Source organism: Scyliorhinus canicula, chromosome 4, assembly GCF_902713615.1.
Source record: "Scyliorhinus canicula chromosome 4, sScyCan1.1, whole genome shotgun sequence".
Taxonomy (NCBI): Eukaryota; Metazoa; Chordata; class Chondrichthyes; order Carcharhiniformes; family Scyliorhinidae; genus Scyliorhinus; species Scyliorhinus canicula.
The window spans coordinates 102,759,603-102,787,551 of record NC_052149.1 but is presented as its reverse complement, the minus strand read 5'-3'; the positions used below and the strand labels follow the sequence as shown (position 1 = coordinate 102,787,551).

At 52.5% G+C, this 27,949-nt stretch overlaps 1 protein-coding gene across 4 annotated transcripts; it reads left to right on the top strand.

Moving 5' to 3' along the window:
• The first annotated feature begins 195 nt into the window (after positions 1 to 195).
• LOC119964859 lies at positions 196 to 27,736 on the top strand. Of its 4 annotated transcripts, none has more exons than XM_038794928.1 (4): positions 472 to 1,062; positions 20,298 to 20,351; positions 25,452 to 25,507; positions 26,428 to 27,736. In XM_038794928.1, the coding sequence occupies exons 1-4, from the start codon at positions 627 to 629 to the stop codon at positions 26,497 to 26,499; spliced, it is 618 nt and encodes a 205-aa protein (XP_038650856.1). In that variant the 5' UTR covers positions 472 to 626; the 3' UTR covers positions 26,500 to 27,736. The 4 variants fall into 4 exon arrangements, 3 of the variants coding, with proteins under 3 accessions (XP_038650856.1, XP_038650854.1, XP_038650855.1); XM_038794926.1 differs by lacking the exon at positions 26,428 to 27,736 and adding an exon at positions 25,622 to 26,416; XM_038794927.1 differs by lacking the exons at positions 20,298 to 20,351; positions 26,428 to 27,736 and adding an exon at positions 25,622 to 26,416.
• Positions 27,737 to 27,949: the final 213 nt, after the last annotated feature.

Here is a 27,949-nt window from a genome sequence, read left to right as displayed (position 1 = left end):
AAGTAGATGGAAAATAATACCTTGCATTTTTTCATTTTTTTTGTGTCAGACAATCCATAGACTTTGTCACTAGTAGTTAGATTAGAAATGCACAATTACGGAAAGATTAACTTGCATGTATTAAGTCAAGAACACCCATAGGCTGCTGAATAATCTTTAAGTAACTTTTAAAACAAAGAGGCTCCATTGTAGTAACTGGGATTTGATACGTTTCATTATGTAACAGACAACAGTGGTTCTTTCATCAGATGAGGTTGGTAGTTATTTGTTTTACCTGTATTTAATTGTGAAACACAGGCTGTACAGGGAAGGGATTCAGGATAATAACTGAGAACGTAGTTTGGCAGGTTAACAAGATAGAGAAAAGGGCGGTTAGCTTTCTAATTTATTAGTAACTTAAGATGTACCTGTTCATTACCTGCCAAATGGAGTGCGTTCATTAACATTTTATGATGCTATTCACAGCCGCAGTCTGCTGAGATAGGAAGCAAACTCTGTCCGCATTTCCTCTAACCTTTCACACAAATTGAATTTTGATCTGAATCGGAAGTGGAGAAGGAGGGTGCAAACAGGAAGCTCCACGATCCCAAACCCTCAGCTTGATCGTTCTGGTTCCAAACATCCGAATGTGGCAATCCAAGATATTTCCATTAACTAGCGTCAAACCCAAAGCGAGCTGTGCTGGGGCAAGGCGGCAGGAAACAGAGGCTGATCTAAGCAAGAGGGCTTTGCATTTCCTAAACTCAAAAGCTTTGGCTTTGGATAATGGAGATAAGCCAGCTAGTTCCCATAGCAACCTGGCATTAGCTTCATCCCATCACTCATCTTCCAGCCCAACTAGTGTGTCAGTCAGTACAGCATTGTCAACCCAGTGCAAAAGTTACCAGTTGCCAATTTCAGCCAGTGAATGGCCCAATGGAAAACATGCATCAGCCCCAGCATCAGGCCATGGGATGACAGCTCCAGTCTTTGATGTTACAGGACGACCATCACTCCATTACTACACCAACTGGGGTGACCACTTGAACCGTTCGGTCAGTGCATCAGATCCATCAAAGGAAGGTAATTTAGTTGTGTGGACAGCTTTGTATCTGGGGCGTGACTTTCTCATTGGCCGGCTAGCTGCAGGCAAGGGCGCAAGCATAATTATGCAAAACAAACACACAATAAAGATCATTTTAGACGGCTCACACATTATGTGGAGGTATTAACACCAGCAAGAAGGCACACAGCCCTCATTTTGAGAGTCTGGCAAAACTAGGATTGTGCTGCTGTCTGGCTCAGGAAAGCTTCGAAAATGGCATGAGACAGATTTCAAATAGTGCGGGTCCTTCTCTGAATACCTGCCCTTGGACTTTTGACATGCAATTCATTTAGTTGCGAATATAAATTCCAGTGAGACAGCATATCTGAAATATGAAATACAGTACATTATAAATCAGTCACACAAAATCACATACCTGATTTTATTACCGGCATATGAACAATGTCGGCCTAGTATCTGGTAAAATCAAGTACACAGAGGTACAGTACTGCATACCTACTGACTTGTGTCCCTCACGATTTAACACAAATGTTAATTATTGTAAGTCTCACTTCACCATGATTAATTTTTCGTGAGGAAAGTATATCATTCCCCAGTATGAAGATCCAAGCTATACATGGTACTGTAATCTTGCGAAGCGCTATATAATTGCAGCAAGACTTCCTTACTCTTATAATCTAACCACCTTGTCATAAAGGCTAACCAACATTTGCCTTCCCAATTGCTTGCTGTATTTGCATGTTAACTTGCCGCAATTATTCTCAACTTTCATTTTAATAGTAGCCAGTTTAGCAAAATAGTTTACCAATGTCATATCTGTGTAGTTCAATAATAGAGGAAGAAATATATAAAAACAGCAATCATGGTTTGAAATTATAGAGTCTTGGGCGGGATTCTCCAATTTCTTTTTTTTAAATTTAGAGTACCCAATTCATTTTTTCCAATTAAGGGCAATTTAGCCTGGCCAATCCACCTACTCTGCACATCTTTATGTTGTGGGGGTGAAACCCACGCAGACACGGGGAGAATGTACAAACTCCACACGGACAGTGACCCAAGGCCAGATTCGAACCCGGGTCCTCAGCATTGTGAGGCAGCACTGCTAACCACTGTGCCACCGTGCTGCCCCCGGGATTCTCCAATTTCTGACGCCGAAAGCATGTTCGGCGATCAGCCGGAGAATCCACGTTGGCACCAAAATCGGGGCCGGTGCCACTTTTGAGATGCTCCGCCCCCAATGGGTCGCGATCCCAACGGCGTGGGTCTCTCACGCTATTGTTTGTCGGATACTCGGCGTGGCGGCTGCGGACTGAGTCTCGCGCCGCCACAGTCGGGGGAGAGCCGATCCTCGGGCAGGGGGGGATTTGGCAAGGGCTAGGGGCACTGGTGGGGGACGGTCCAGGGGTGGCAAGCCTGGCCTAAGGAGGGCACTATTTGACAGGCCGGGTCCGCGTGTGGCCGGCTCCATGTTGCAGGCTGCCGCTGTGTGCAAGCGCGGCCACGGACCCGGCAATTCTCCGGCCTTATCGGCAGTTAGAGCCGGATGCTCTACGCTGCGTGCCTGCTAGCCCCCCCACCAGACGGGGCAATGGTGGCTGTTTTGCACCATTTTTCCGGTTGTAAAACCCCACCATTCTCACGCAGGCGCCGGTATTTAGTCTCAGAATCTGAGAATCCAGCCCATGGAGTCATTAACAGGCCAACCTTGAGCTATCAAACCATGGTTTAATGGCGTATATTTGCCCTTTCATCACTAGAAGAATGAGAGGTGACCTGATTGAGACATGGAGGATTTTCAGGGGGCTTGACAGGGGAGATGCTGAGTTTGTTTCTCCTTGTGCGAGATTCTAGGACCAGAGTAAGGGATCGTCCATTTAAGTCAAAGGTGAGGAGGAATTTGTTTCTCTCAGAAGGTCATGAATCTTGAACTCTTCATCGCAGAGGGCAGGACAAACAAGACAAGGGAATACATGATGAATAGCAAGACTCTGGGAAGCACAGAGGATCAGAGGGACCTTGGTGTGCATGTGCACCGTCCCCTTAATGTAACGGGGCAGATGGATAAAGTGATTACGAAGGCATATGGTATACTTGCCTTTATTAGCTGAGGCATAGAGTTTAAGAGCAGGGAGTTTATGCTGGAACTGTATAAAATGTTGATTGGGCCACAAGTAGAGTTCTGGAATCCACATGATAGAGGGATGCGATAGCACTGAAAATGGTGCAGAGGAGATTTACCAGGTTGTTGCCTAGGCTGGAGAGTTTTAGTTAAGGACAGAGGTTGGATAGACTGGGGTTGTTTTCCTTGGAGCAGAGGAGACTGAGGAGGGATTTATTATTGAGATGTAGAACATTATGAGGGGCATCGATAGAGTAGACAGGATATACTTTTTCCCTTGGTAGAAGGATCAATGACCAGGGGGCATAGATTTAAGGTAAAGGGTAGGAGGTTTAGAGGGGATGTGAGGAAAAACCTTTTTCTCCCCAGAGGGTGGTGGGAGTTTGGAACTCGCTGTCTGAAAGGGTGGTGGAGGCAGAGAACCCTCATAACATTTAAGAAGTATTCAGATGTTCACTTAAAATGCCAAGGCATACATGGCTGTGGGCCAAGTTCTTGAAAATGGGACCAGAATGGTTAGGTGGTTGCTTTTGACTGACATAGATGTGATGGGCCAAAGGACATTTTCTGTGCTGTAGATCTCTATGACTCTGTGGCTATAGACATTAGGTCTTTAAGTATGTTTCAGGCTCAGATAGACAGATTTTTAATCAGCAAGGGAATCAGCGATTATGGGGATAAGGTGGGAAAGTGGAGTTGAGATTTATTATATCAGATCTGTCATGATCTCATTGAAGGGCGGAGCAGACACAATGGTCCAAAGTGCCTACTTCTGCTCCTACGTCTTAAAGCTTTATGGCCCAACCACTGCCCCCTCTGGCATTGCTTTCTAATTCTATCAAACAGGAATCGGCTTTATTTTGGGCCTCGATGAGGAACGCCCCACCGAGGTCGCACTCAGTCCATGTGGTGAATGTGATTCACACCGGATTATAATCTGTATATACATGTGTCTATATTGTAAGTGCAGTTGCACTACCTGTCCTCCAGGGGGAGTAGCTCTGGGAATGCTCGAGTTGTACGGGGCTTCTCCCTTGGCTCTGCCCAGGACTCCTCCCCCGGAAGCTGCTGTATAAAGATCAGTGCCACATGGTCAGCCGGCCAGTTCACCGAAAGTTCAATGGCTAATAGGCTGGCTCTGTTGTGAGTATATTAAAACCGCTATTCTAATCCTACAAGCACGTGTCCGTAGAATTGTTGGTTCCACCAATTTAATATACTCAGGAAACAGTCGAAGAAATCATGGAAGCAGCCCTCAAGCCCGGACGCCTAGAACTCGACCCACAGGATGCAGAGGCTAAGGAAATTTTTTCCCACTGGCTGAGATGTTTTAAAGCCTACCTGGCAGAAGCCAGCACCGCCGGAACAACGGAGGAACAAAAACTCAGCCTACTGCACGCGAGGGTAAGCCACAGAATCTCCACACAGCTAAATCCGGCCGGTTCTTACACTGGAGCGCTGGCAATATTGGACAAAATGTACGTTAGGCCCATTAACGACGTTTATGCACGCTACGTGTTTACGACTCGCCGTCAGCGGCCTACAGAAACGCTAGCCGAGTTTTTAAGGGAATTGAACAATCTTTAAGGGAATTGAACAACCTTTCCAATGACTGTAATTATCAAGCCGTTACTGCGGCTGAACATAGGGAGCTTGCTGTGCGGGACGTTTTCGTGGCGGGACTTATGTCAAACTATGTGCGCCAAAGTCTGCTAGAAAAGGGGGCCCAGGACTTAGACACTACTGTGGAGGCTGCTACCACTATGGAAGTTTCCTTCCGCAGCCTCACCTCGTTTCCCGCGGACCCCGCAACCTCATCATGGACCCCCGACCAACAGTCCCCCCCAAGCCTGTGCCGCACGGCCCCCCAGCTACCGCACTGCCAAAGCCAGTTACTCTGCTGCCCCAGCCACTTACTCTGCTGCCGCAGCCAGCTACTCGGCTGCTCCAGCCTGCCATTTCTGTGGCCAAAGCCAGCACCCGCGGCAGCACTGCCCGGCCCGTAACGCGACCTGCAGCAGCTGCGGGCGAAAAGGACACTATGCCAGAGTGTGTCTGGCGAAGAAAGCCCCAGCCTCTAACCCTCCCACGGCTCAAAGCACTCGTTCCCTGAATTCACAGGCCTGCAGGCCCCGAAATGCTGCAGCCTGTATGCCGACTCCGCCCCCACCCGACATGTGCGACTCATGGGGGTGGCCATCTTGGCAATCCACCTCCATGCGGCCGGCCATGTGCGACTCATGGGGGCAGCCATCTTGGTAATCCTCCTCCATGCGGCCGGCCATGTGCGACTCATGGGGGCGGCCATCTTGGGATCCATCCCCTTCAAACTCTGAAACTCACGTCGACGACTACGAACTCAGAGGGCAGTCATCAGGGGGCCACTCCAGCACAGCTGATCGAGCCGCCGACTACCCGCAACTCAGCGCAGTCACCCTGGATCAATCCCGCCCCAAGCACCTGAGAAGTTCGATGGCGGAGGCCCAGATCAACGGGCACAGCACGCCATGCCTCTTTGACTCCGGGAGCACCGAGAGCTTTATACACCCAGAGCTGGTAAGATGCTGTTCGCTTTCTATTTTTCCAGTGAGCCAAACTATCGCCCTCGCTTCGGGCTCCCACTCAGTCCAAATCCAAGGACGCACCGTTGCTACGCTCACAATTCGAGGCGCTAGTTATTCTAAATTTAAACTTTATGTCCTGCCCGACCTCTACGCGCCACTCTTATTAGGCCTGGATTTCCAGTGCAACCTCAAGAGCCTCAACCTCAGCTTCGGCGGGCCCCTGCCCCCACTCACTATCTGCAGCCTCGCCACGCTGCGCATCTCCCCCCCTCCGCTCTTCGCCAATCTCACTCCAGATTGCAAGCCAGTAGTTACTCGCAGCAGGCGATACAGCCTACAGGATAGGGTCTTTATCCGATCGGAGGTCCGACGGCTGCTCAGTGAGGGGATCATAGAGGCCAGTAATAGTCCCTGGAGAGCTCAGGTGGTGGTCGTCAAGACCGGGGAAAAATTTTGCATGGTCGCCGACTATAGCCAGACCATAAATCGCTTTACGCTCATAGACGCGTATCCCCTCCCCAGAATTGCAGACATGGTTAACCAGATCGCCCAATATCGGCTATTTTCCACGGTGGATCTGTAGTCTGCATACCACCAGCTCCCAATCCGCCCGGAGGACTGCCACTACACGGCGTTCGAGGCCGATGGCCGCCTCTTCCATTTCTTCCGGGTCCCTGTCGGCGTCACTAACGGGGTTTCGGTGTTCCAACGAGCAATGGACCGAATGGTAGACCAGTACGGGCTGCGGGCCACGTTTCCGTATCTGGACAATGTTACCATCTGCGACTATGACCAGCAGGACCACGACGCCAATCTCCACCGTTTTCTCCAAACGGCACAGAAATTAAATCCCACTTATAACAAGGAGAAATGCATTTTCCGCACAAACAGACTGGCCATCCTCGGCTACGTCGTGGAGAACGGAGTCCTGGGCCCAGACCCGGACCGCATGCGCCCACTCTTAGAACTCCCCCTCCCTCATTGCCGCAAGGCCCTCAAACGGTGCTTGGGGTTCTTCTCATACTACGCCCAGTGGGTCCCTCAATATGCGGACAAAGCCCGCCCACTCTTTAAGGCCACACGATTTCCCCTGTCTGCTGAGGCATGCCAAGCCTTCAGCTGCATCAAGGAGGACATCGCCAAAGCAGCCATGCGGGCAGTGGATGAATCCACTCCCTTTCAGGTTGAGAGCGACGCCTCAGAGGTAGCTCTAGCAGCCACTTTGAATCAGGCAGGGAGGCCCGTTGCATTTTTCTCCCGTACCCAATCCGCTTCAGAACTCCGACACTCCTCAGTCGAGAAGGAAGCACAAGCCATCGTGGAGGCTGTTCGTCACTGGAGGCACTACCTCGCAGGTAGGAGGTTCACCCTCATCACCGACCAACGATCGGTTGCCTTTATGTTTGACAACTCGCAAAGGGGCAAAATAAAACATCCTTCAGTGGAGGATCGAACTCTCCACCTATAGTTATGATATTAAATATCCACCGGGGAAGCTCAATGAGCCCTCGGATGCCCTATCCCGCGGGACATGCGCCAGCGCGCAGATCAGCCGTCTGAAAGCCATCCACGTTGACCTCTGCCATCCAGGGGTCACCCGGCTCGCCCACTACATCAGAGCCCGAAACCTGCCTTTCTCCAACGAGGAGGTAAAAGCGGTCACCAGGGACTGCCTGATCTGTGCAGAGTGCGAACCGCACTTCTATGGACCAGACAGGGCCCACCTGGTCAAGGCTTCTAGGCCCTTTGAACGCCTTGCGATCGATTTCAAAGGGCCACTCCCCTCCACTAACAAGAACATTTATTTCCTCAACATCATCGACGAGTTCTCCCGATTCCCTTTTGCCATTCCATGCCCTGATATGACCTCCCACACAGTCATTAGGGCCCTGCATAGTGTCTTCACCCTGTTTGGTTACGTGCACAGCGACCGGGGTTCGTCCTTTATGAGCGACGAGCTGTGTCAGTACCTGCTCGACAAGGGCATCGCCTCGAGCAGGACTACCAGTTACAACCCCAGGGGGAACGGGCAGGTGGAGAAGGAGAACGCGACGGTCTGGAAGACCGTCCTACTGACCATCCGGTCTAGAAAACTCCAAGTCTCCCAATGGCAAGAAGTCCTCCCAGACGCACTCCACGCAATCAGATCCCTCCTCTGTACAGCTACAAATCAAACCCCTCACGAGCGACTCTTCATTTTTTCTAGGGGCACTACCACGGGAGTCTCACTTCTGGCGTGGCTGAGGACACCAGGCCCGGTCCTCCTGAGGAAGCACGTCAGGGGGCACAAATCTGACCCCCTTGTTGAAAAGGTGCGTCTCCTCCATTCCAACCCCCAGTACGCATTTGTGGAGTTCCCGGACGGTCGCCAGGACACAGTATCCCTTTGGGACCTGGCACCCGCTGGATCCAGCCCCCCCCCCCCACCCCCGCTGAGGAACTCCTTACCCCGTTCCCTATGCTGCCGCCCCCTCGCGCCCCCAATTCTGCAAGCTCACCCCACCGGTTCCACGCGCCAGAACCAGCCCGCCCCCAGCGCCCCCAGTCTCCGGTCGAGCTAGAGGTGTATAAAGTTCAGACGAGACGCGCCCCGGAGTCTGCCATCGTACCCCAGCTCTCAACACCCACCCAGCCACCGCAAGAGGCTGCAACCCCGGTGCTCCGCAGATCGAAAAGAACAATTCATCCACCGGACAGACTAACTCTGTGAACCACCACCCCCGCTGGACTCGATTTTTTTCACAGGGGGTGAATGTGGTGAATGTGATTCACACCGGATTATAATCTGTATATACATGTATCTATATTGTAAGTGCAGTTGCACTACCTGTCCTCCAGGGGGAGTAACTCTGGGAATGCTCGAGTTGTACGGGGCTTCTCCCTTGGCTCTGCCCAGGACTCCTCCCCCGGAAGCTGCTGTATAAAGATCAGTGCCACATGGTCAGCCGGCCAGTTCACCGAAAGTTCAATGGCTAATAGGCTTGCTCTGTTGTGAGTATATTAAAACCGCTATTCTAATCCTACAAGCACCTGTCCGTAGAATTGTTGGTTCCAACAGTCCCGTTTTCTGCACGAAGGAACTCCCCTCACCAGAGCAGGAAGAGATCGGGGTGCCATTTTTAAATGGTGGGTGTTGCGGCCGAACGCTGTAGCTAATAGGAAAATGGCAATCGTAGTTTAGTGAGAACTTCACACATCCAAAATGAATCTCTGGGGGTAGGTGTGAAATGTTGCATGTGCGAGTTATTGCCCAGCATCCCAATCAGACCATGCTACCTGGACACTGTGCCTGAACAATGCGGGAAGAAACACAATGGACACAGCGACCAACATCCAAACACCCGGGGGCTGGGCACCAGCACCAGAGACATTACCACAGCCAGAGGGTGAGTCAGTGCACCAGGAATGGGACCAGTGCCTGGACCAGGTAACCTAACATGCAGGTGTCTGGAGTGCAGAGTGTGAGGTCAGTGAGCAGGGGTCCCCGCTATGGCCAGGGCTTGGTGGGCAGGGCGCGTTGTGGAGGGGAGCAGTGAGGGAATGGAGGGTCCTGGGGTGGAGGACACCGCTGGTTGTCAGTCTCATACCCTCTCCCAATTCCTTACAGATATTACACGGAATGGATGATATCTTGGACTCCGTGGCAGCTGCCCTCGTGGTGCTGCTGGCAGGCCAGATGCTGGAGAAGGTGGCGACAGCAGCGCCGACAGGGACTCAAGTCCGCGGCCCGAGTGCTTGGCCCTGCTGGACACCCTGAGGTCCTGGCCAACCATCAGGCCAGGGAGGGACCCAGAGGGGGAGACCTGCAAAGGCCCAAGGTGTACAGGCGTCACTGGTCGTTCGAACAGATGACGGACAGCGTGTGCCGCAGGAGGCTCTGCCTCAACAAGGAGATGGTGCGGCACCTGTGCCATATCCTCGCGGACTTGGCACCATGTGGAGGAGGAGGGAACCTGCTCCCATGGCTGTGAAGATCACCGCAGCCCTGAGCTTCTACGCCTCAGGATCATTCCAGAGCTTGAGTGGAGTATTGTATGGCATCTCACAAGCTGCAGAAGTGAAGTCATGGATGCACTGTTTGCACAGGCAGAGAACTATAGAACCAAGCCCAACCAGATACCCGAGAAGCAGGATTCTCCGTCATCGCAGGAGTGCTCCAGGTCCAGGGCGTCGTGGATGACACGAATGTTGCCTTGCGCTCTCTGGGCCGTCTGGGAGTGCCCAACATCAATAGGAAGGAGTTCCACTCCCTGAACATCCCACTCGTGTGTGAGCACCACATGAAGATCATGCACGTGTGTGCATGCTCCCCAGGTATTGTGCACGACAGCTACATTCCGGGGCCGGACATCCCCGGACTCTTCGAGGGCCACCCCAGGATTACCGGTTGGCTCTTGGGGGATAAGGGTACCCGTGGGGACCTGGCAATGATGCCAGTACAGAGACCGGTGGCCGATGTGGAGACCTGGTACAATGAGGCCTATGCGGCTAGTCGGTCTGTCATTGAGCAGTGCATTGGACTCCCCAAAATGCGGTTCCGATGCCTCGATCACCCTGCAGTACCCCCCCCCCCCCCCCCCGGAAGGTGTCCAGGACCCCCATGACCGGGGAGATGGGGCATGGGATTGGTGCTCGGCCCTCATTGCTGAACAAAGTGCCAGAGGCATCATACTGATTGAGGCCAACAGACTTTAATGATGCCGCACCCCTCACCCCACCCCTCCCAGACCCCCCCACGTTTCTGCCAGAAACCCCCCTTACCCCTATCTCACTGACACCCCATTTACCCCCTGCATCCCCCATACCTTCTCCCCATCCCCAGAGCCCTCTCAGTGATCCTAGCCTTCTGTGCTCTATCACTATGTCTATATGTGTCCTAGGATGCACATCAGAGGTGGAGGCAGCCTCTGTGTGCCCATAAACATTGATGTCGCTGGTGGGCGTCCCCTCGGGGCTCTGTGGCCAGAGGAACCTGGCACACTTGCCGGCAGCATGCCCCGTCCTGCCGCATTGTACCGGGTGCTGACAGCGAGACGCGCCATTGTCAGGGGGGGGTGGAACTCGGGGGAACTGCCGGCCGCCGTCGCCACTCTGCAGGATGCCTCCAGGGTGCCACCCAGCGCCCCCTCTTCCCAGTCAGTGCCTATAGGTCCCTGGGGTGCACCCCGGGGAGGAGGGGCAGCAGGATTGAGCCCCAGCTGTCCCTGTGCCATCTGGCTCTGCCAGCCCTGGTGACTGCCCAATGTCCGCAACATGGTGTCGACATCCTCGGCGATGCCCCTCAGTGACTGGGACACATTCCCCCAGTGATCGGGATATCCTCCGCAGTGCCTTGGCGATGCCCACCTGAGAATGGGACATGCTGCGCAGTGCCTCATTGCCTCATCAAATTCTACCTAGGACTGCGACACGTCCCCCAGTGCCTGGGACATGCTGTTGAGGCACTCTGCCATGGCCGTCACTGACTGAGCCACTCAAGCTGCTGACGTCATGAACTAGACTCTCCACTGTGGTCGCCATCCTAGCAGTGTTGGCCTCGGTGCCATTTCCTGGTGCCTGTAGCCTCTGGGACTCCTCCAATCGGCTATGAGGGTGCTGGAGGGCTGCTGACACCCCCCTCTGAATCCCACAGCCGCACTCTATCACCTGCATTACAGTCAGCCCATCGAGTCTGTACTGGCCCTTGGAACGAGCACCCTACATAAGACCACCCTACCTCCGTAATCCAGTAACCCGACCTAACCTTTTGGACAGTAAGGGGCAACTTAGCATGGCCAATCTACCTGACCTGCACATCTTTGGACTGTGGGAGGAAACCTGAGCAACCGGAGGAAACCCACGCAGAGACGGGGAGAAATTGCAAACTCCACACAGACAGTCACCCGAGGCCAGAATTGAGCCTGGATCGGGCAGCACGGTAGCATAGTGGTTAGCACAGTTGCTCCACAGCTCCAGGGTCCCAGCTTTCATTCCCGGCTGGGTCACTGTCTGTGCGGAGTCTGCACGTTCTCCCCATGTCTGCGTGGGTTTCCTCCGGGTGCTCCGGTTTCTTCCCACAGTCCAAAGATGTGCAGGTTAGGTGGATTGGCCATGCTAAATTGCCCGTAGTGTCCAAAAAAAAAGGTTAAGTGGGGGTTACTGGGTTACGGGGATTGGGTAGATACGAGGGCTTGAATAGGGTCCTCTTACCCACACACAATGTAATCAGCCCCACTCACCCCTCACACCCCCGTCCACACAGTAATGAATCACTCTCTCTTCTGCCCCACACACACATTCCAACCAGGCCCTATTTCACCCCCACATACTCAGGTCTGTCACTGTTGGTGGGGAGGGCATGGCACCTATAACAACCCGAGCCAAGGGCCAAACCTGAGCCCAAGCTAGTGTGACGTTGCATCCCTGCCGATGATATTTGTAAACAGTCTTGAGAAGAAGGAAAAAGCCTGAGACCGAGAGATGAGTAAGTCAAGGGCAGGGCCGAATGCTGCCTGAGGCTCAGTGCCCGGCACAGTCCCAGTGGAGGGGATAACACACAAACCCAATCACTGTTTCTGCGTACCTTATTGGGGTCACGACCAATAGTTAGGAACTGCTGCTATAAATGCTTTGGGCCACCCCATGCTCCCATGCTTTTGAATGGTGCTAAATAAATACAAGTTCTTTATTTATATCACTAGAAGCTCATACTTCCCCCATTTTCACACCATTTTGTCAATACAGAAGTAGTCCTTATCTTTTTTGATATGTACTCACGGTACTTGATATTGGGCCTCACGGTAGCATGGTGGTTAGCATCAATGCTTCACAGCTCCAGGGTCCCAGGTTCGATTCCCGGCTGGGTCACTGTCTGTGCGGAGTCTGCACGTCCTCCCCGTGTGTGCGTGGGTTTCCTCCGGGTGCTCCGGTTTCCTCCCACAGTCCAAAGATGTGCGGGTTAGGTGGATTGGCCATGCTAAATTGCCCATAGTGTAAGGTTAATGGGGGGATTGTTGGGTTATGGGTATACGGGTTACGTGGGTTTAAGTAGGGTGATCATTGTTCGGCACAACATCGAGGGCCGAAGGGCCTGTTCTGTGCTGTACTGTTCTATGTTCTACTGCAATAAATGGCTGTGATAAGTGTATCATTCTCAGCATCATGAACAAATAATTGATTTACATTTGTTTCCAATTCAGTTGAATATTTTAGTTATCAGAACTGCATTGTTATTTCTCAGGGTATAAGCTTAACTTTGGGAAAAGCGAGCTGTTTGTGGTACACCCGGGGGACCAGGAGGGGGGGATTGGGAGGCTCCCACTGAAAAGGGCGGAGAGGATCTTCAGGTACTTGGGGGTTCAGCTGGCCAGGAGCGAGCTGGGGGGGGCCTTGCATAAGCTTAGCCTCACAAGGCTGGTGGAGCAAATGGAGGAGGAGTTTAAGAGGTGGGACATGCTGCCGCTGTCTCTGGCAGGTAGGGTGCAGTCAGTCAAGATGACGGTGCTCCCGAGGTTTCTGTTCCTGTTCCAGTGCCTCCCCATCCTTATCCCGAAGGCCTTTTATAGGCAGGTTAACAGGAGCATTACGGGGTTTGTGTGGGCATACGGAACTCCAAGGTGAGACGGATTTTCTTGGAGCGGGGCAGGGATGGGGGGGGGGGGGGGGGGGCTGGCATTGCCCAACCTTTGTGGGTATTATTGGGCTGCCAACGCAGCAATGGTGCGTAAGTGGGTAATGGACGGGGAGGGGGCAGCATGGAAGAGGATGGAGACGGCATCCTGTGTGGGCACGAGCCTGGAAGCACTGGCAATGGCGCCGCTGCCGCTCCCTCCGACGAGGTATACCACGAGCCCGGTGGTGGCAGCTACCCTCAAGATTTGGGGGAAATGGAGGTGGCACAGGGGGGAGGTGGGGGTCTCGATGGGGTCCCCAATACGGGGGAATCATCGGTTTGTTCCGGGGAGAATTGATGGCGGGTTCCTGAGTTGGCACAGGGCAGGTGTCAGGAGGCTGGGGGACCTGTTCATAGACGGGAAGTTTGCGAACCTGGGTGAGCTGGAGAGTGATGTACTATCAATTGAACGCGAGACGAGTTGCTGAACAAAAGTATGGCTTTAATCAATTAGATGTTAGCCCTGCGGTCGATTACAGTAGAAGGACGACCGCCGGGAGTACTGGGTGTTTATACCCCGCCCAGGGTTAACTCAGCCTCTCGGCCAATCGGGGAGCCGTCACATGACTGGTCTCAACCAACCGGTCGAGAGGCACATGACCAGCCAGGGCCAATGGTAAGCCGGTGTTCTGCACCAATGGCAGGCGGCTATGCTAATCATACCACCACATTCACCCCTTGCGGAGAAAGAAGCCGGGGGTGGTGGGGGGGGGGGGGGGGGGGGTCAACGAGAGCTGGGGGGGGGGGGAGAGAACTGTTGGTATGAGTAGTTAGGAGAGAAAAAAAATTCATCCTTGGCTTCCCACTGGCCCAGACATTTAGCAACAGTACATAGTGTCCATACAAGGTCCATAGTGGTGTCGAAGTTAAATGGATTCGATCAGCCTTTTTGTTGCCCATGACGTCCTGGCAGACCGCCGCAGGGGAGTTGGTGATGCTGGTTAAGCTGATGGTGGTGGTTCAGCTGATGTCCTGGACTCCGGGAGCGATGATCCTTGAACTGTCTCCGTACCCCGGGCTGGTGGTGGAGACGCCATGGATGGGGAATGGGTGGCCTGGGTGGAGCGCTGGGGGAAAAGAGGCAGGGGGGGGTCAGTGGTGAAGGGGGGGAAGGCTGCATGCCGGCGGGTGCCAGGTCCCGGAGGGAGACCGTGTCCTGCCGACCGTCGGGGTACTCCACGTACGCATACTGCGGGTTAGCGTGGAGTAACTGGACTTGTTCCACCAACGGGTCGGACTTGTGCACCCGCACATGCTTCCGGAGCAAGATGGGTCCGGGGGCGGCCAGCCACGGCGGGAGAGGGGATCCGGAGGACGACTTCCTGGGTTAAAACAAGAAGACGTTCATGAGGTGTTTGATTTGTTGTGGTACAGAGGAGGGAGCGGATAGAATGTAGGGCATCGGGGATAACCTCTTGCCATCGGGAAATAGGGAGATCTCTGGACCGGAGGGCCAGTAGTATGGTCTTCCAGATGGTACCATTCTCCCGCTCGACCTGTCCGTTACCCCGGGGGTTATAGCTGGTTGTCCTGCTAGAGGCAATGCCCCTGCTGAGCAGGAATTGACGCAGCTCGTCACTCATGCAATGGGGCGGGATGCTTTGATCAGATGCACGCGCTCGGGGCGGTAGAAGTGCGGTTTGCACTCTGCGCAGATGTGGCAGTCATGGGTTACTGACCTGACTTCCTCGATGGAGTAGGGCAGGTTGCGGGTCTTTATGAAATGATAGAAACGGGTCACCCCTGGATGGCAGAGGTCCGCGTGGAGGGAGCGGAGGCGGTCTATCTGCGCGCTGACGAAGGTACCGCGGGACAGGGCATCCGGAGGCTCATTGAGCTTCCCAGGACGATACAAGATATCGTAGTTGTACGTGGACAACTCGATCCGCCACCGCAAGATCTTATCGTTCTTAATCTTGCCCCTCTGTGCATTATCGAACATGAAGGCTACTGACCGTTGGTCTGTGAGGAGGGTAAACTTCCTGCCGGCCAAATAGTGCCTCCAGTGTCGCACAGCTTCGACTATGGCTTGGGCTTCCTTTTCCACTGAGGCGTGGCGGAGTTCGGAAGCCTGCAGGGTTCTGGAGATAAGGCCACGGGTCTGCCCGCTTGGTTCAGGGGTGACCGCCAGAGCTACTTCTGATGCGTCGCTCTCGACCTGGAAGGGGAGGGACTCATCGATGGCGCACATCGTGGCCTTTGCGATGTCCGCTTTGATGCGGCTAAAGGCCTGGCAGGCCTCTGTCGACGGCGGGAAGGTCGTGGACTTAATGAGGGGACGGGCCTTGTCGGCGTAATTGGGAACCCATTGGGCGTAGTAAGCGAAGAAACCCAGGCAGCATTTGAGGGATTTGAGGGTATTGGGGAGAGGGAGATCCATCAGGGGGCGCATGCGTTTGGGGTCGGGGCCTATCACTCCGTTACGCACTACGTAGCCGAGGATGGGTAGACGGTCGGTGCTAAACATGCACTTATCCTTATTGTAAGTTAAATTAAGGAGTTTCGAGGTTCGGAGGAATTTTTGAAGGTTGATGTCATGGTCCTGCTGGTCTTGGCCGCAGATGGTGACATTATCGAGATACGAGAAGGTAGCCCGTAATCCGTATTTGTCGACCATTCGGTCCATCTCCCGTTGGAAGACCGAGACCCCATTTGTGACACCGAATGGAACCCTGAGGAAGTGGTAGAGGCGCCCATCTGCCTCAAACGTGGTGTATGTGCGGTCACTCGCGCGGATGGGGAGCTGGTGATAAGCGGACTTGAGGTCCACCGTGGAGAAGACTTTGTATTTCGCAATCTCGTTTACCATGGCGGAAATACGGGGGAGAGGATACGCGTCCAGTTGCGTAAACCGGTTGATGGTCTGGCTGTAGTCGATGTCCATCCGGTTTTTCTCCCCAGTCCGGACCACCAGCACTTGGGCTCGCCAGGGACTGTTGCTGGCCTCGATGACCCCCTCCTTCAGCAACCTATGGACCTCGGACCTGATCAAGGTCCGGTCCTGGGCGCTGTACCGTCTGCTCCGTGTCGGGACGGGTTTGCAATCGGGGGTGAGATTAGCAAACAAGGAGGGGGGGTCCACTTTGAGGGACGCGAGACTGCAGACAGTGAGGGGGGGTATAGGGCCGCCGAATTGGAAGGTCAAGCTCTGCAGGTTGCACTGGAAGTCCAGTCCTAGGAGTGCCGGTGCGCAAAGGTCAGGGAGGATAAGGAGTTTATAATTTTTTAAAACCTTCCCCTGGACTGTGAGGTCCGCAATGCAGCAGCCGGTGATGCGGACGGAGTGCGAACCTGAGGCTAACCCGATTTTGTGTTTTACAGGGTGGACAGGGAGCGCGCAGCGTCTTACCGTGTCAGGGTGTATGAAGCTTTCCGTGCTCCCGGAGTCCAGCAGGCAGTCCGTCTCGTGCCCGTTGAGGTGGATCTGCGTCGTCGTCTTGGCGAGCGTGCGTGGACGTGACTGGTCGAGCTGAATGGCTGCGAGCCGTGGTGAAGATCCATAGTCATCGTCGGCCGAGTAGGTGCTGGCAGGACCTTGTGTGCCAGTCCAGGATGGCGGCGCCCAGGACCCGCACGTGGAGTCGGGGCCCCAAGATGGCGGCGCCCAGGACCCGCACATGGGGTCGGGGCCCCAAGATGGCGGCTCCCAGGACCCGCACGTGGAGTCGGGGCCCCAAGGTGGTGGCGCCCAGGACCCGCATGTGGCGTCCGGGACCCAGGATGGCGGCGCCCGCAGGTTGCTGTGGGCGGGGTTAGCGGTGCCGGCGGGCCGATCGGAGCGGCTGAGAGCGGGGGCAGAGAGGTGCACAGGCCGGGCGCAGGGGCCCGGGGGCGGGGGGGGAGGGGAGAGATTTGCGCGGTGCGCTGGAAGGGCCCGGAAGGGCCCGGAGGAGGAGATCCCCGGTCGCTGCGCGGTACAGCAGCGACCGATTTGGACTGGCAGACCAACGAAAAGTGGCCCTTCTTCCCGCAACACTTACAAAGGGCGGAACGGGCCAGGCAGCGTGGGCGGGGGTGTTTGGCGAACCCACAGAAATAGCAGCGGGGCCCCGCGGACTTGTCGGGGCGTCCCACGGCGCAGGCCTGAGGGGGGGCGGGAGCGGCGGATGGCGGTGGGGAAGCGTGCCAGGAGGCCCAGGGCGCTGCAGAGCGGCTGGGGACATAGGCGCGGGCGTTTAAGTCGCCGACCTCCAGTGAGGTGGAGAGAGTCCGTGCCTCAGTTAGGCTGAGGTCGTCTTTTTCCAGCATCCGCTGGAGGATAGCGGCGGACTGCATCCCAGCCACGTAAGCATCTCTGATTAAAAGTTCCATGTGCTCAGTGGCTGAAACTTGGAGGCAGGCGCAATTCCTCCCCAGGATAGCGAGGGCCCAGTAAAAATCATCTAAGGACTCACCGGGGAACTGTTGTCTGGTAGCCAGCAGATGTCGGGTGTACACTCGTTTTACCGGCTTAAGAAATTGTCCTTTTAGCTTATCCATGGCCACGTCATATTCCTTTTCTTCCTCTATCATCGCGTAGGCCGCCATGTCCAAGCTGGAATGGAGAATATGGAGTTTCTGTGCCATGGTGGGGGGGGCTGCTTGCGGTTGCCAGGTAGCTATCGAAACACGCCAGCCAATGCTTGAAGATTGCCGATGTGTTCGGAGTTTTCGGGCTGATGCGGAGGCATTCGGGCTTGATCCGGAGCTCCATCTTCAAATTTCCATAGATTAAACTGATGTACCATCAATTGAATGCGAGATGAGTTGCTGAACAAAAGTATGGCTTTAATCTACTAGATGTTAGCCCTGCGGTCGATTACAGTAGAAGGACGACCGCCGGGAGTACTGGGTATTTATACCCCGCCCTGGAGGCGGGGTTAACTCAGCCTCTCGACCAATCGGGGAGCCGTCACATGACTGGTCTCAACCAACTGGTCGAGAGGCACATGACCGACCAGGGCCAATGGTAAGCTGGTGTTCTGCACCAATGGCAGGCAGCTATGCTAATCATACCACCACAGAGAGGATGTTTGGGCTTCCCCCGGGGAACACCTTTAGGTACATGCAAGTAAGGGCGTTTGTCAGGCGGCAGGTGGCGGGGTTCCCTCAGCTGCCGCCGCGTGGGTTTAGGACAGGGTGCTCTCGGGGGTATGGGTTGGAGAGGGGAGGGTCTCGGAAGCGTACCAGGTGATGCAGGAGGTAGACGAGGCCTCGGTGGAGGAGCTGAAAGATAAATGAGAGGAGGAGCTGGGTGAGGAGATTGAGGAGGGGACGTGGGCAGATGCCCTAGAAAGGGTGAACTCCTCCTCTTCGTGTGCGAGGCTTAGCCTCATACAGTTTAAGGTACTGCATAGGGCTCATATGACCGGGACAAGGATGAGCCGGTTTTTTGGGACTGAGGACAGGTGTATTAGGTGCTCAGGGAGCCCAGCAAACCATGTCCACATGTTCTGGGCATGCCCAGCGCTCGGGGAATTTTGGAAGGGTGTAGCAAGGACGGTATCGAGGGTGGTAGGATCCAGGGTCAATCCAGGCTGGGGACTCGCAATATTTGGGGTTGCAGTGGAGCCGGGAGTGCAGGAGGCGAAAGAGGCCGGTGTTCTGGCCTTTGTGTCCCTAGTAGCCCGGCGGAGGATTCTTCTTCAGTGGAAGGATGCGAGGCCCCCAAGCGTGGAGGCCTGGGTCAACGATATGGCGGGGTTTATTAAATTGGAGAGGGTGAAATTTGCCCTAAGGGGGTCAGTGCAGGGGTTTTTCAGGAGATGGCAACCATTCCTAGATCTCCTGGCAGAACGGTAAAAACAAAAGGTCAGCAGAGAACTGCATTGTTGCACAGTGATCAATGACTACAAAATGTTCTTGCCTTGATTAATATTGAAGTGCATTTTAGATGACTCGTTACAGATTGCAGAAATCTAATTATTTAAGCATTTTGGCAGTACGTTTATCCAACAAAAATTATAAAAATACAAAACACAGTTTGTTCCTGGAAGTGGAAAAGCCCAGGCACAACAAGTACAGTTCTGGACGCCATAATATAGGAAGGATATGAACACATTGGAGAGATTGCAGAAGAGGTTTACAAGAATGTTTCCAAGGATGAGAAACTTCAGTTTTGAGGATAAATTGGAGAGGTTGGGACTGTTCCCCTTGGAGAGAAGAAGGCTAAGAGGAGACGTTACGGAGAGAAAACAGAGATCGAGTGTCAACCTATGCCCAAGGCCGAACTAATCTTCTACACTAGTCAAGTTCCGTCCTGTCTTTAATAGGTACCTACAACTTACTAAATTTTTCCTGAGTTACTTCACCAAATTGTCTCTTGTTTCCAAAATGGTTAAAGTCCCAAATGAACATGATTCGAATTTAAGTTCAGATAACTCCTAGAATTTACAAGGATGCCATCCACATCCAACATGGCTGAACCAGAGACTTTCCCACTCTTATTGCCTGCGACTAGCAAATTGGAAGGATTAACAGATTGATTATCAATCTGTTTGGCCATGTCATGAACACCTCACGGCACCTTCCGTTGCCATCAAATCCTGGCTTTTGGATTATGGTCAGGGATAATACCCGCTGTGCCAAAACACCTTCCTTGGCGACAATAGCCCCTTGTTTATAGTCAATTGACCTTCAAATAATATACAGTTGTATCATTAGCTTTTGACATAATACATAAATGTATTCTCTTGCAAAGACCTGAAAATACTGTAAAACATTTCACAACATTAAAAATGGTTTGTTTTTGCAACATTGAAATGTAAGTATTGCTTGTAGGCATAATTGCTTTCACAACGCAAAGGTCAGCCATTAAACAATATAAATTAAATTGCCAGCAGAAATACTGGATGGTCATGTAAAAACCCCAAACTCAAGGAAATGTTGATACTTATCCAATGCAAATGTTTAACTTCTGCACGTTATATTCCTGAACAGAGGGCGGAATTTTGTTCAAGAGATGGGAGTCCCGGAAGTCAGCAGGATTCCCAAGTGAGTGGGAAGGAACAATCAGAGAGGCGAAGGCCACGACATCGGCCTTCCTCCCCTGCATCGGCTCTGGCATTTCCGATACCCCGGAAATCGGCACCATAGGGTCTGGCCCGACCTCTACCCCCACAATCTTTGCTACTGTCCCAGACGCTCCCGCCCAGTATCTCTCTAGCTTCTCACACCCCCAGAACATATGCGTGTGGTTCGCTGGTCCTCACCCACACTTCTCACACTCGCTTGCCACCCACTGGAAGAACCCACTCGTCCTCACCTGAAACATGTGCACACTGTGGACCACCTTAAACTGTATTAAACTTATTCTCGTACACAAAGTGGTCGAATTTACCCTGCACTGCGCCTCACTCCACACTCCCCAATCCATTTCCCCCCAGCTCCACCTCCCATTTCTCCTAAATCCTTACCACCTGCTATCTCCACTGCTCCCCCAGCCACCCGATATGTCCCTGTTCCTACCCCCTCTTCCACATCTGGAAGCAGCAAGCGTTCCAATAGGGTATACTTCAGCACCCTGGGGAACCCTTTCAACACCTTCCGTGTGAAGTCCCTCACTTGTAAATACCTACATTCACTTGCCTTTGGGAGCTCTACCCTCTCCCACAGGTCCTCCAGACTCGTGAACCTCTCCTCCAAATATAAATCCCTCGCCCTCACCAACCCCACCTCTCTCCACCTCCTGTACATATCATCCGTCTCCCCCGGCGTTTGCACCGACATCCCCTCTATCCTAAAGTGTGTCCTCAACTGATTCCATACCCTAATCATGGTCTGCACAACCAGGATCTCCGTATACCTCCTCGGTGCAAGCGGGAGCGCCACCACCACCATGGCCCTCAGGCTGGACCCCCTGCAAGACTCTTCCTCCATCCTAACCCATTCCGACTGCTCTCCGTCCCATCACCGCCTCACTTTCTCCACATTCACTGCCCAATAGGAGTCCAGTACATTTAGTAATGCCAACCCCCACCCCCTGCTGCCTCTGCCTCTGTAGCAGGGCCCTCTTCACCCCTTGGCACCTTCCCCACCCGTATGAACTCAGAAATAACTGAGCCCAACTTCCGGAAAAAGGCCTTCAGAATAAAAATCGGGAGCGTCTGGAATACAATTAGGAGCTTCGGCAGGACATTCATTTTCAGCACTTGGACACACCCCTCCAGCATCAGGTGCAATGTATTCCACCCCCTAAAGTCCTCCTTTATCTCCTTCACCAACTTTGTTAAGTTCCACTTGTGCAATGTCGTCCACTCCCCTGTCCCCTGGATCCCCAGATACCTAAACCTATCCCTGGCTACCCTAAATGGCAACCCCACTAAATTAGCTCCCCAACCTGCCTTGTTCACCGGGAACACCCCACTTTTTTACATATTCAACTTATCACCCAAGAAAACCCCGAACCTCTCCAATAAGCCCATAATCCTCCCCATACTCTCCAGAGAGTCTGGCACATATAACAGCAGGTCGTCCGTGTACAGCAACACCCGGTGCTCCCTACTCCCCTTCATAATCCCCTGCCACTCTGTTGACCCCCTAAGGGCCATCGTCAAGGGCTCTATCGTGAGTACAAACAGCAATGGCGATAGCGGACACCGCTGCCTCGTTCCCCTATGCAACCCGAAACTCCGTGAGCTCATCTCATTGGTCCATATATTCACCACCAGGGCCACATACAGCAGACCACCCATGCCACAAACTTTGGCCCAAACCCAAACCTTCCCATGACCTCAAAGAGGTACCGACAATCTACCCGATCAAAATCTTCTCCGCGTCCATAGACACACGACCTCTGGTGCCGGCCCTCTCAACAGGGTCATGATCAGATTCAATAGTCGCCTTATATTACTCAAGAGTTGCCTGACTTTCAAGAAGCCTGTTTGATCATCTACAACCACCCCTGGAACATATCTTTCCATCCTCCCCACCACTAACTTAGCCAACACTTTCACATTTGCATTCAACAGTGATAAGGATCCGTATGACCCACACTCTAACGGGTCCTTTCCCTTCTTTGGTATTAGCGCGATCGCCGCCTGTGTCATTGTCTCCAGCAGTCCCCCTTCTCCAGCGCCTTGCTAACTGCCCCAGCAAGTGTAATGCCAGCACAGCAGCAAACTCCTTATAAAATTATGCCGGGTAACCGTCCAGCCCTGATCTCATTCCTGTATGCTTTCCATCACCTCTCTTGGCCTTAGAGGCTCCTCTAGTGCCTACCTCCTCTCCACATCCAACCGTGGGAATTCCAGCCGGTCCAGACACCACCCCATATCGCCTCTCCCCCCCCTCCCCCCCCGGATCAGCCCTGTACAATTCCTCATAATATTCCCTGAATGCCTCATTTATCCTCCCCGGCTCCGACACTACCTTCTCCTTCCCTGTCCGTACCCTCAAGATTTCTCTGGATGCTGCTTGCCTCTGAAGCTGGTGAACTGGCATGTGGCTCGGCTTCTCTCCATATTCGTATTGCACCCCCCTTGCCCTCCGTAGCTGTCCCACAGCCCTTCTGTCGACAACCTATCGAACTGCATCTGTACCTTCGTTCTTTTTGCCAATCCCTCCACAGTGGGCCCCTCAAATACTCCCTGTCCACCTTGACTATCTCGCCCAATAATTGTCCATACTCCTCTCTCCGTTTCCTGTCTCCGTGCGCATTGAACGAGATAATCTCCCGCCCCCGAACCACTGCCTTCAATGTCTCCCAAAATATGGCCGCCGATATCTCCCCATTTTGGATCAACTCCACATATTCCTTAATCACTGATCGCACCTTATCACTGAATCCCCTGTCAGCTAACAACCCCGAGTCTAACCTCCATCCCGGCATCTTCTCCCACGCCGAACTAAGTCGAACCTCCAGCCAGTGCGGCGCGTGTTCCGAGATTACAATCCCGCGTACTCTGTCCCCACCACACCCACCAACACCTCACAGCTCACCACAAAAAAAGCAATACTGGAATATAACTAGTATACATGCAAGAAGGAGTACTCCCTCCCACTCTAGGTTTTTAAATCTCCATGGGTCCACCATACCCATCCTCTCCATAAATCCTCCCAGCTCCTTCACCATCTGCAGCCTTCACATTGACCTGTGGCTCGACCTGTCCACCCTCGGCTCCAGCACACAATTAAAGTCCCCTCGCATAATCAACTGATGTGTGGCCATCATTCCCAGCTGCCCCCTTAACCCCACATTGTCCCAATTTGGTGCATATACGTTCACCAGCACCACCTGCGTCGCCTCTAACACCCCACTCACTATCACGTATCTCCCAACCGGTTCCTTGGCACTTACAAACCCTGTCATTTTACTCAACGGAATGGCCCCCCCTCCACCCCCCACCCCACCCCGTGACTTTGAGTCAAACCCCGAGTGAAATACCTGATTCACCAATTCCTTTCTCACCTAAGCTGATCCCTCACCCGGAGGTGTGTCTCCTGCAGAAAGACCATCCCCGCCTTCAAACTTCTGAGGTGCGCAAAGACCCGACATCTCTTCATTGGCCGTTCAGTCCCCGCGCGTTCCATGTTATGAACCTTACTTGGGGCTTGCACCTCCATTCCCCTCTACTGTCCAATATACTACCCTACTGATTCCATCCTTTTTAATTTCACCCTAAACCGGGCCCATCAAAGATTGCCCCCTTCTCCACCCATGACCATGCTTCCCCTCCAACACTGTCACATCGCACCCTGGGCGGCACGGTAGCACATTGGTTAGCACTGTCGCATCACAGCCCCAGGGTCCTAGGTTCCATTCCTGGCTTGGGTCACTGTCTGTGTGGAGTCTGCATGTTCTCCCTGTGTCTGTGTGGGTTTCCTCCAGGTGCTCCGGTTTCCTCCCACAATCTAAAGTTGTGCGGGTTAGGTGGATTCGCTGTGCTAAAGTCCCCTTAGTGTCCAAAAATGTTAGGTGGGGTTACGGGGATAGGGTGGAAGTGTGGGGATAAGTGGGGTGTTCTTTCCGAGGGCTGATGCATACTCAATGGGCCGAATGGTCTCCTTATGCATTGTAAATTCCTTGATGTTCTGTGATGACCTTCCTCCCCCTTCCCTCCCCATCATCCCTTGGCCAACCCCCGCGGCCATCTCCTCCACCTCACTTCATGTGGCAGCTCCTTCCCGAAGGCTCCTCTTATCTACCCCTCCCCCCACCCCTTTCTTCCTTGGGCTATGCAAGCAGCTTGTTGTGGACCTCCCCCTCCCCCTCACATCCAAAACCACAGGTCACCTCCTCCGAAAATTAATCATCACCACAGGCGGTGGTGGTGGGGGTGGGGGAGGCATTTGCCCACTTGCAAACATATTACCCCTTAATAAATAGTCATCCCAATGAAATTCTTCACCCGAGATGAAAGAAAAGCCCCCCATCCTCCTACCCCCACAACCTCTGTCCTCCCAACTCTGCTGTGCCAATTCCTCCATCTCCCATCAAAGTTCGGTTCTCCCCCAGTTTATGCTCTTTAATAAAGTCATTGCCCTCCTCTGGGGTTTCAATATAATACTCCCGGCCTTCATACGTCACCCACAATTTCACCAGGTAAAGCACCCCAAACCTGACCTACCATCGATAACACTGCCTTGGCCCTGTCGAACCCCGCACTTGTCAGGGATCTGATGGCTCACAATTCCCACTCGTCACTTGCTTGATCCCAAATTGTACATGTAATACCATTCAGCGGCTTGCTAATGAATGAGCCTTCTTAACCATCTAAATTGGCTTCCCACTACATCGATGTGGGATCACCACCCCATTGCCTTCCCAGTATTAGTTTCTACTGTTGATATTCCTACTTGTCCATCCCTACCTGAATCTATGGCCTTTGTCACCGCAAAACACTCTTTGGCAGGTTGCACTAAATTCCACCCAGAGGGTTTATTTCTGTAGATTTTTAAAGGAATTGTTGTCAAGCACAAGGATATGTCTGAGATGCAAAACCCACATTGATGTTGTATTCTCGTACTCTTTTGGTTGTAGTAAGTTCTTTTATCTATTCTTTAAATTTACAAGATAAAGCTGTTAATGAACTTCCTCCTATAGAGAAGGTGGTAAGCTCCATATCAACGAGAAATTGTTCTTAATTTACTCAGGTATGAAGTCTCATGGAGATAGCAAGAACAAAGATATACGTGATGCTACATATTGGGTATGAACCTTTGAAGGAACCTCTTAAAAATCTCCTATGAGTTTGCATAGAAGTACAGCTTTTATTTGAAGTAAATATTTTCTGTGGTGTGAGGATGAAAATATTTTATTTTAGGTAACAGTGAATTCTAAAGATTCAAGTTTACCTCCACAAGCACCGAGGTGTCCATTCTGTCACACCATTACAACAAAGATCTCCCAAGGCTTTTCTGGCATTGACCATGTAGACAGATTGTCTCAAGAAGATGCTTTGCACCTGTCAAATCCTGAAACGGATGAATTACATACGGATAAAGTTCAACAGTTTAGGTTGACAGTCAAAGAGCGGGTTAGGCCTTTAGGAAGGGTATTGACATTGTACGAAGGATTCGCTCAATATAAAAGCTCTTGGCTCACTTTGTGGTCAACAGGAGGCTTATGTCATCATTATTATGTCATCACTTTAATATGTTGTCTAACAATTATTATTGTACTAATCTTAGTTCTCATCACGAGCATAATTTTAAGGTAACGAATGTTGAATAACAAAAGATTTACTCTATGTCAATGGATAATTGACAAGACCATTTCCGAAGTGACATCATTGAAGTTATGCAAGTACATAATGCGGCGGTGAAATAAATCCTGAATGTGGTTTACTTTCAAATGGCCTGTGTTCTTTCTGAATTGGAGTTATCAAGTGATTGTGCAGGATATACTGATTGCATTCATCTAAAGAATCGGCCCACTTGCCCTGCAAAGGGAAGAAATAAATTCTAGATTTCCAGTGCTGGATTAATCTGCTGGTACTGACACTAAAGCTAGATATCTTGACATTTTTATTGGTTCTTTGAATGCAAGACCTTTGCCTCACAGTGAATCTACTGATATTATTTATTTTTCTCACTGTTCTGGTTGTACGATGATTTATTTTCGCCATAGAACTCATCTCCAAAGGGAAGGAAGGAGGAAACAAGTCAATGGGTTCACGCAGGTAACCCAGTGTGGTATTGAGGCTGAGATCAATCACACCATAAAGCACTGAGAAGCAACAGGAAGCTCCAATAAATATACAAAGGGAGGATGAAAAATCAATTGGAGAAGAGGACTGGAATTCTCCGGCCATTGGGATTCTCTGTTCCCGCCGGCAGCGTACCCTTACCCTCGGGTTTCCCGGCAGCGTTGGGTGGATTCAATGGGAAATCCCATTGACAAGCAGCAGGAGTAGAGAATCCCACCACCAGCGAGAGCGTGCCGTCAAGAAACATGTGGCTGGGGGCTGCAGAATCTAGCCGAGGATTAATAGAGAAAGAGCAAAAGGCATCATCGAAGATTTACAGTGCAGAAGGAGGCCTGCATTGGGTCTGCACCGACCCTTCGAAAGAGCACCCTACTTAAGCATAAGAGTGAAATAAAAAGAGAAAATGCTGGATAAACACAGCAGGTCTGGCAGCATCTGTGGAGATAGAAACAGTTAACCTTTTGAGTTCATATGACCAGAGAAGAGCAGAAACACTCTCCTGGTGCCTACCCTGTCAAACCCTTTCAGAATCTTTTTTTAAATAAATATTTTTTATTCTCCTCCTTTTTCACATTTTCTCCCAAATTTACACCCAACAATAAACAATAATCAGTAACGAATGTAATGTCAATCCCGCACCCTGCCAACACCAGCCAACTTTTTGGGTCAGATCCACACCGGTATTCACCCAATAATCATTTTTTGAGGTCTGCAGGAGTTTCTCCCCGGTCAAGCCCACACTTAGAAATGTTTTCAGCGATGGGGAGCAGAACCCACTGGCGAGTCTGGCTCCTCAGAGATTGGGGCGCCATTTTGAAAGGGTGCTCCACCTCTAAGTGAGCTTGAGGGTCCTTCACACCCCCCATCCATGGGCATTGTCACCCCCGCAAGGATGGGCATAACCCCACATCCTCCCAAGTGAGGATAACCTGCAATGGGGTCACTGAGGGCCTCCTTTTCAGGTCTCCCCACCCTCCCCTTTCAGCCTCCACTTTCAGGCCCCTCTATACCTGCCCTTCATCCCCCCACCCTTCATCCCATCCTCATCCCCCTTTCATGGACATGGCCCCCCTCAGGCCCTGACCCTTGGCAGTGCCATCCTGGCACACTGGTACTGCCAACCAGTCACCCAGCTGTGCCCCTACAAGCCTGGCAATGCTACCTGGGCACCTTCAAAGTGTAAGGGTGACAGTGCCAAGGTGCCAGGCTGGAAGCACCAAGGTGCTCAGATGCCAGAGGGAGACAGGGGTGGGGGGGGGGGGGGCGCCCTGCCCCCGGCTGCCCAATGGCCTGGGAGATACCCCAGATGTCATTTCACCTGGCTCACATTTGTGTGAACAGTATTAAATTGCACCATAGAGAGGCTTAATTGCTCATTTAAATATGCTGATCTGGGTGAGATCCAGATGGCGAAGTGTCGCAAGGTGCGGCTGAATCTTGAGA

Excerpts from the sequence above, each read along its gene's own strand:
- LOC119964859 (XM_038794926.1), top strand. The coding sequence starts at position 627 with ATGTGGCAATCCAAGATATTTCCATTAACTAGCGTCAAACCCAAAGCG. Across the intron at positions 1,063-20,297 it reads ATCAGATCCATCAAAGGAAG|AGGGCGGAATTTTGTTCAAG; the intron begins GTAATTTAGTTG and ends ATTCCTGAACAG. Across the intron at positions 25,508-25,621 it reads TACGTGATGCTACATATTGG|GTAACAGTGAATTCTAAAGA; the intron begins GTATGAACCTTT and ends ATTTTATTTTAG.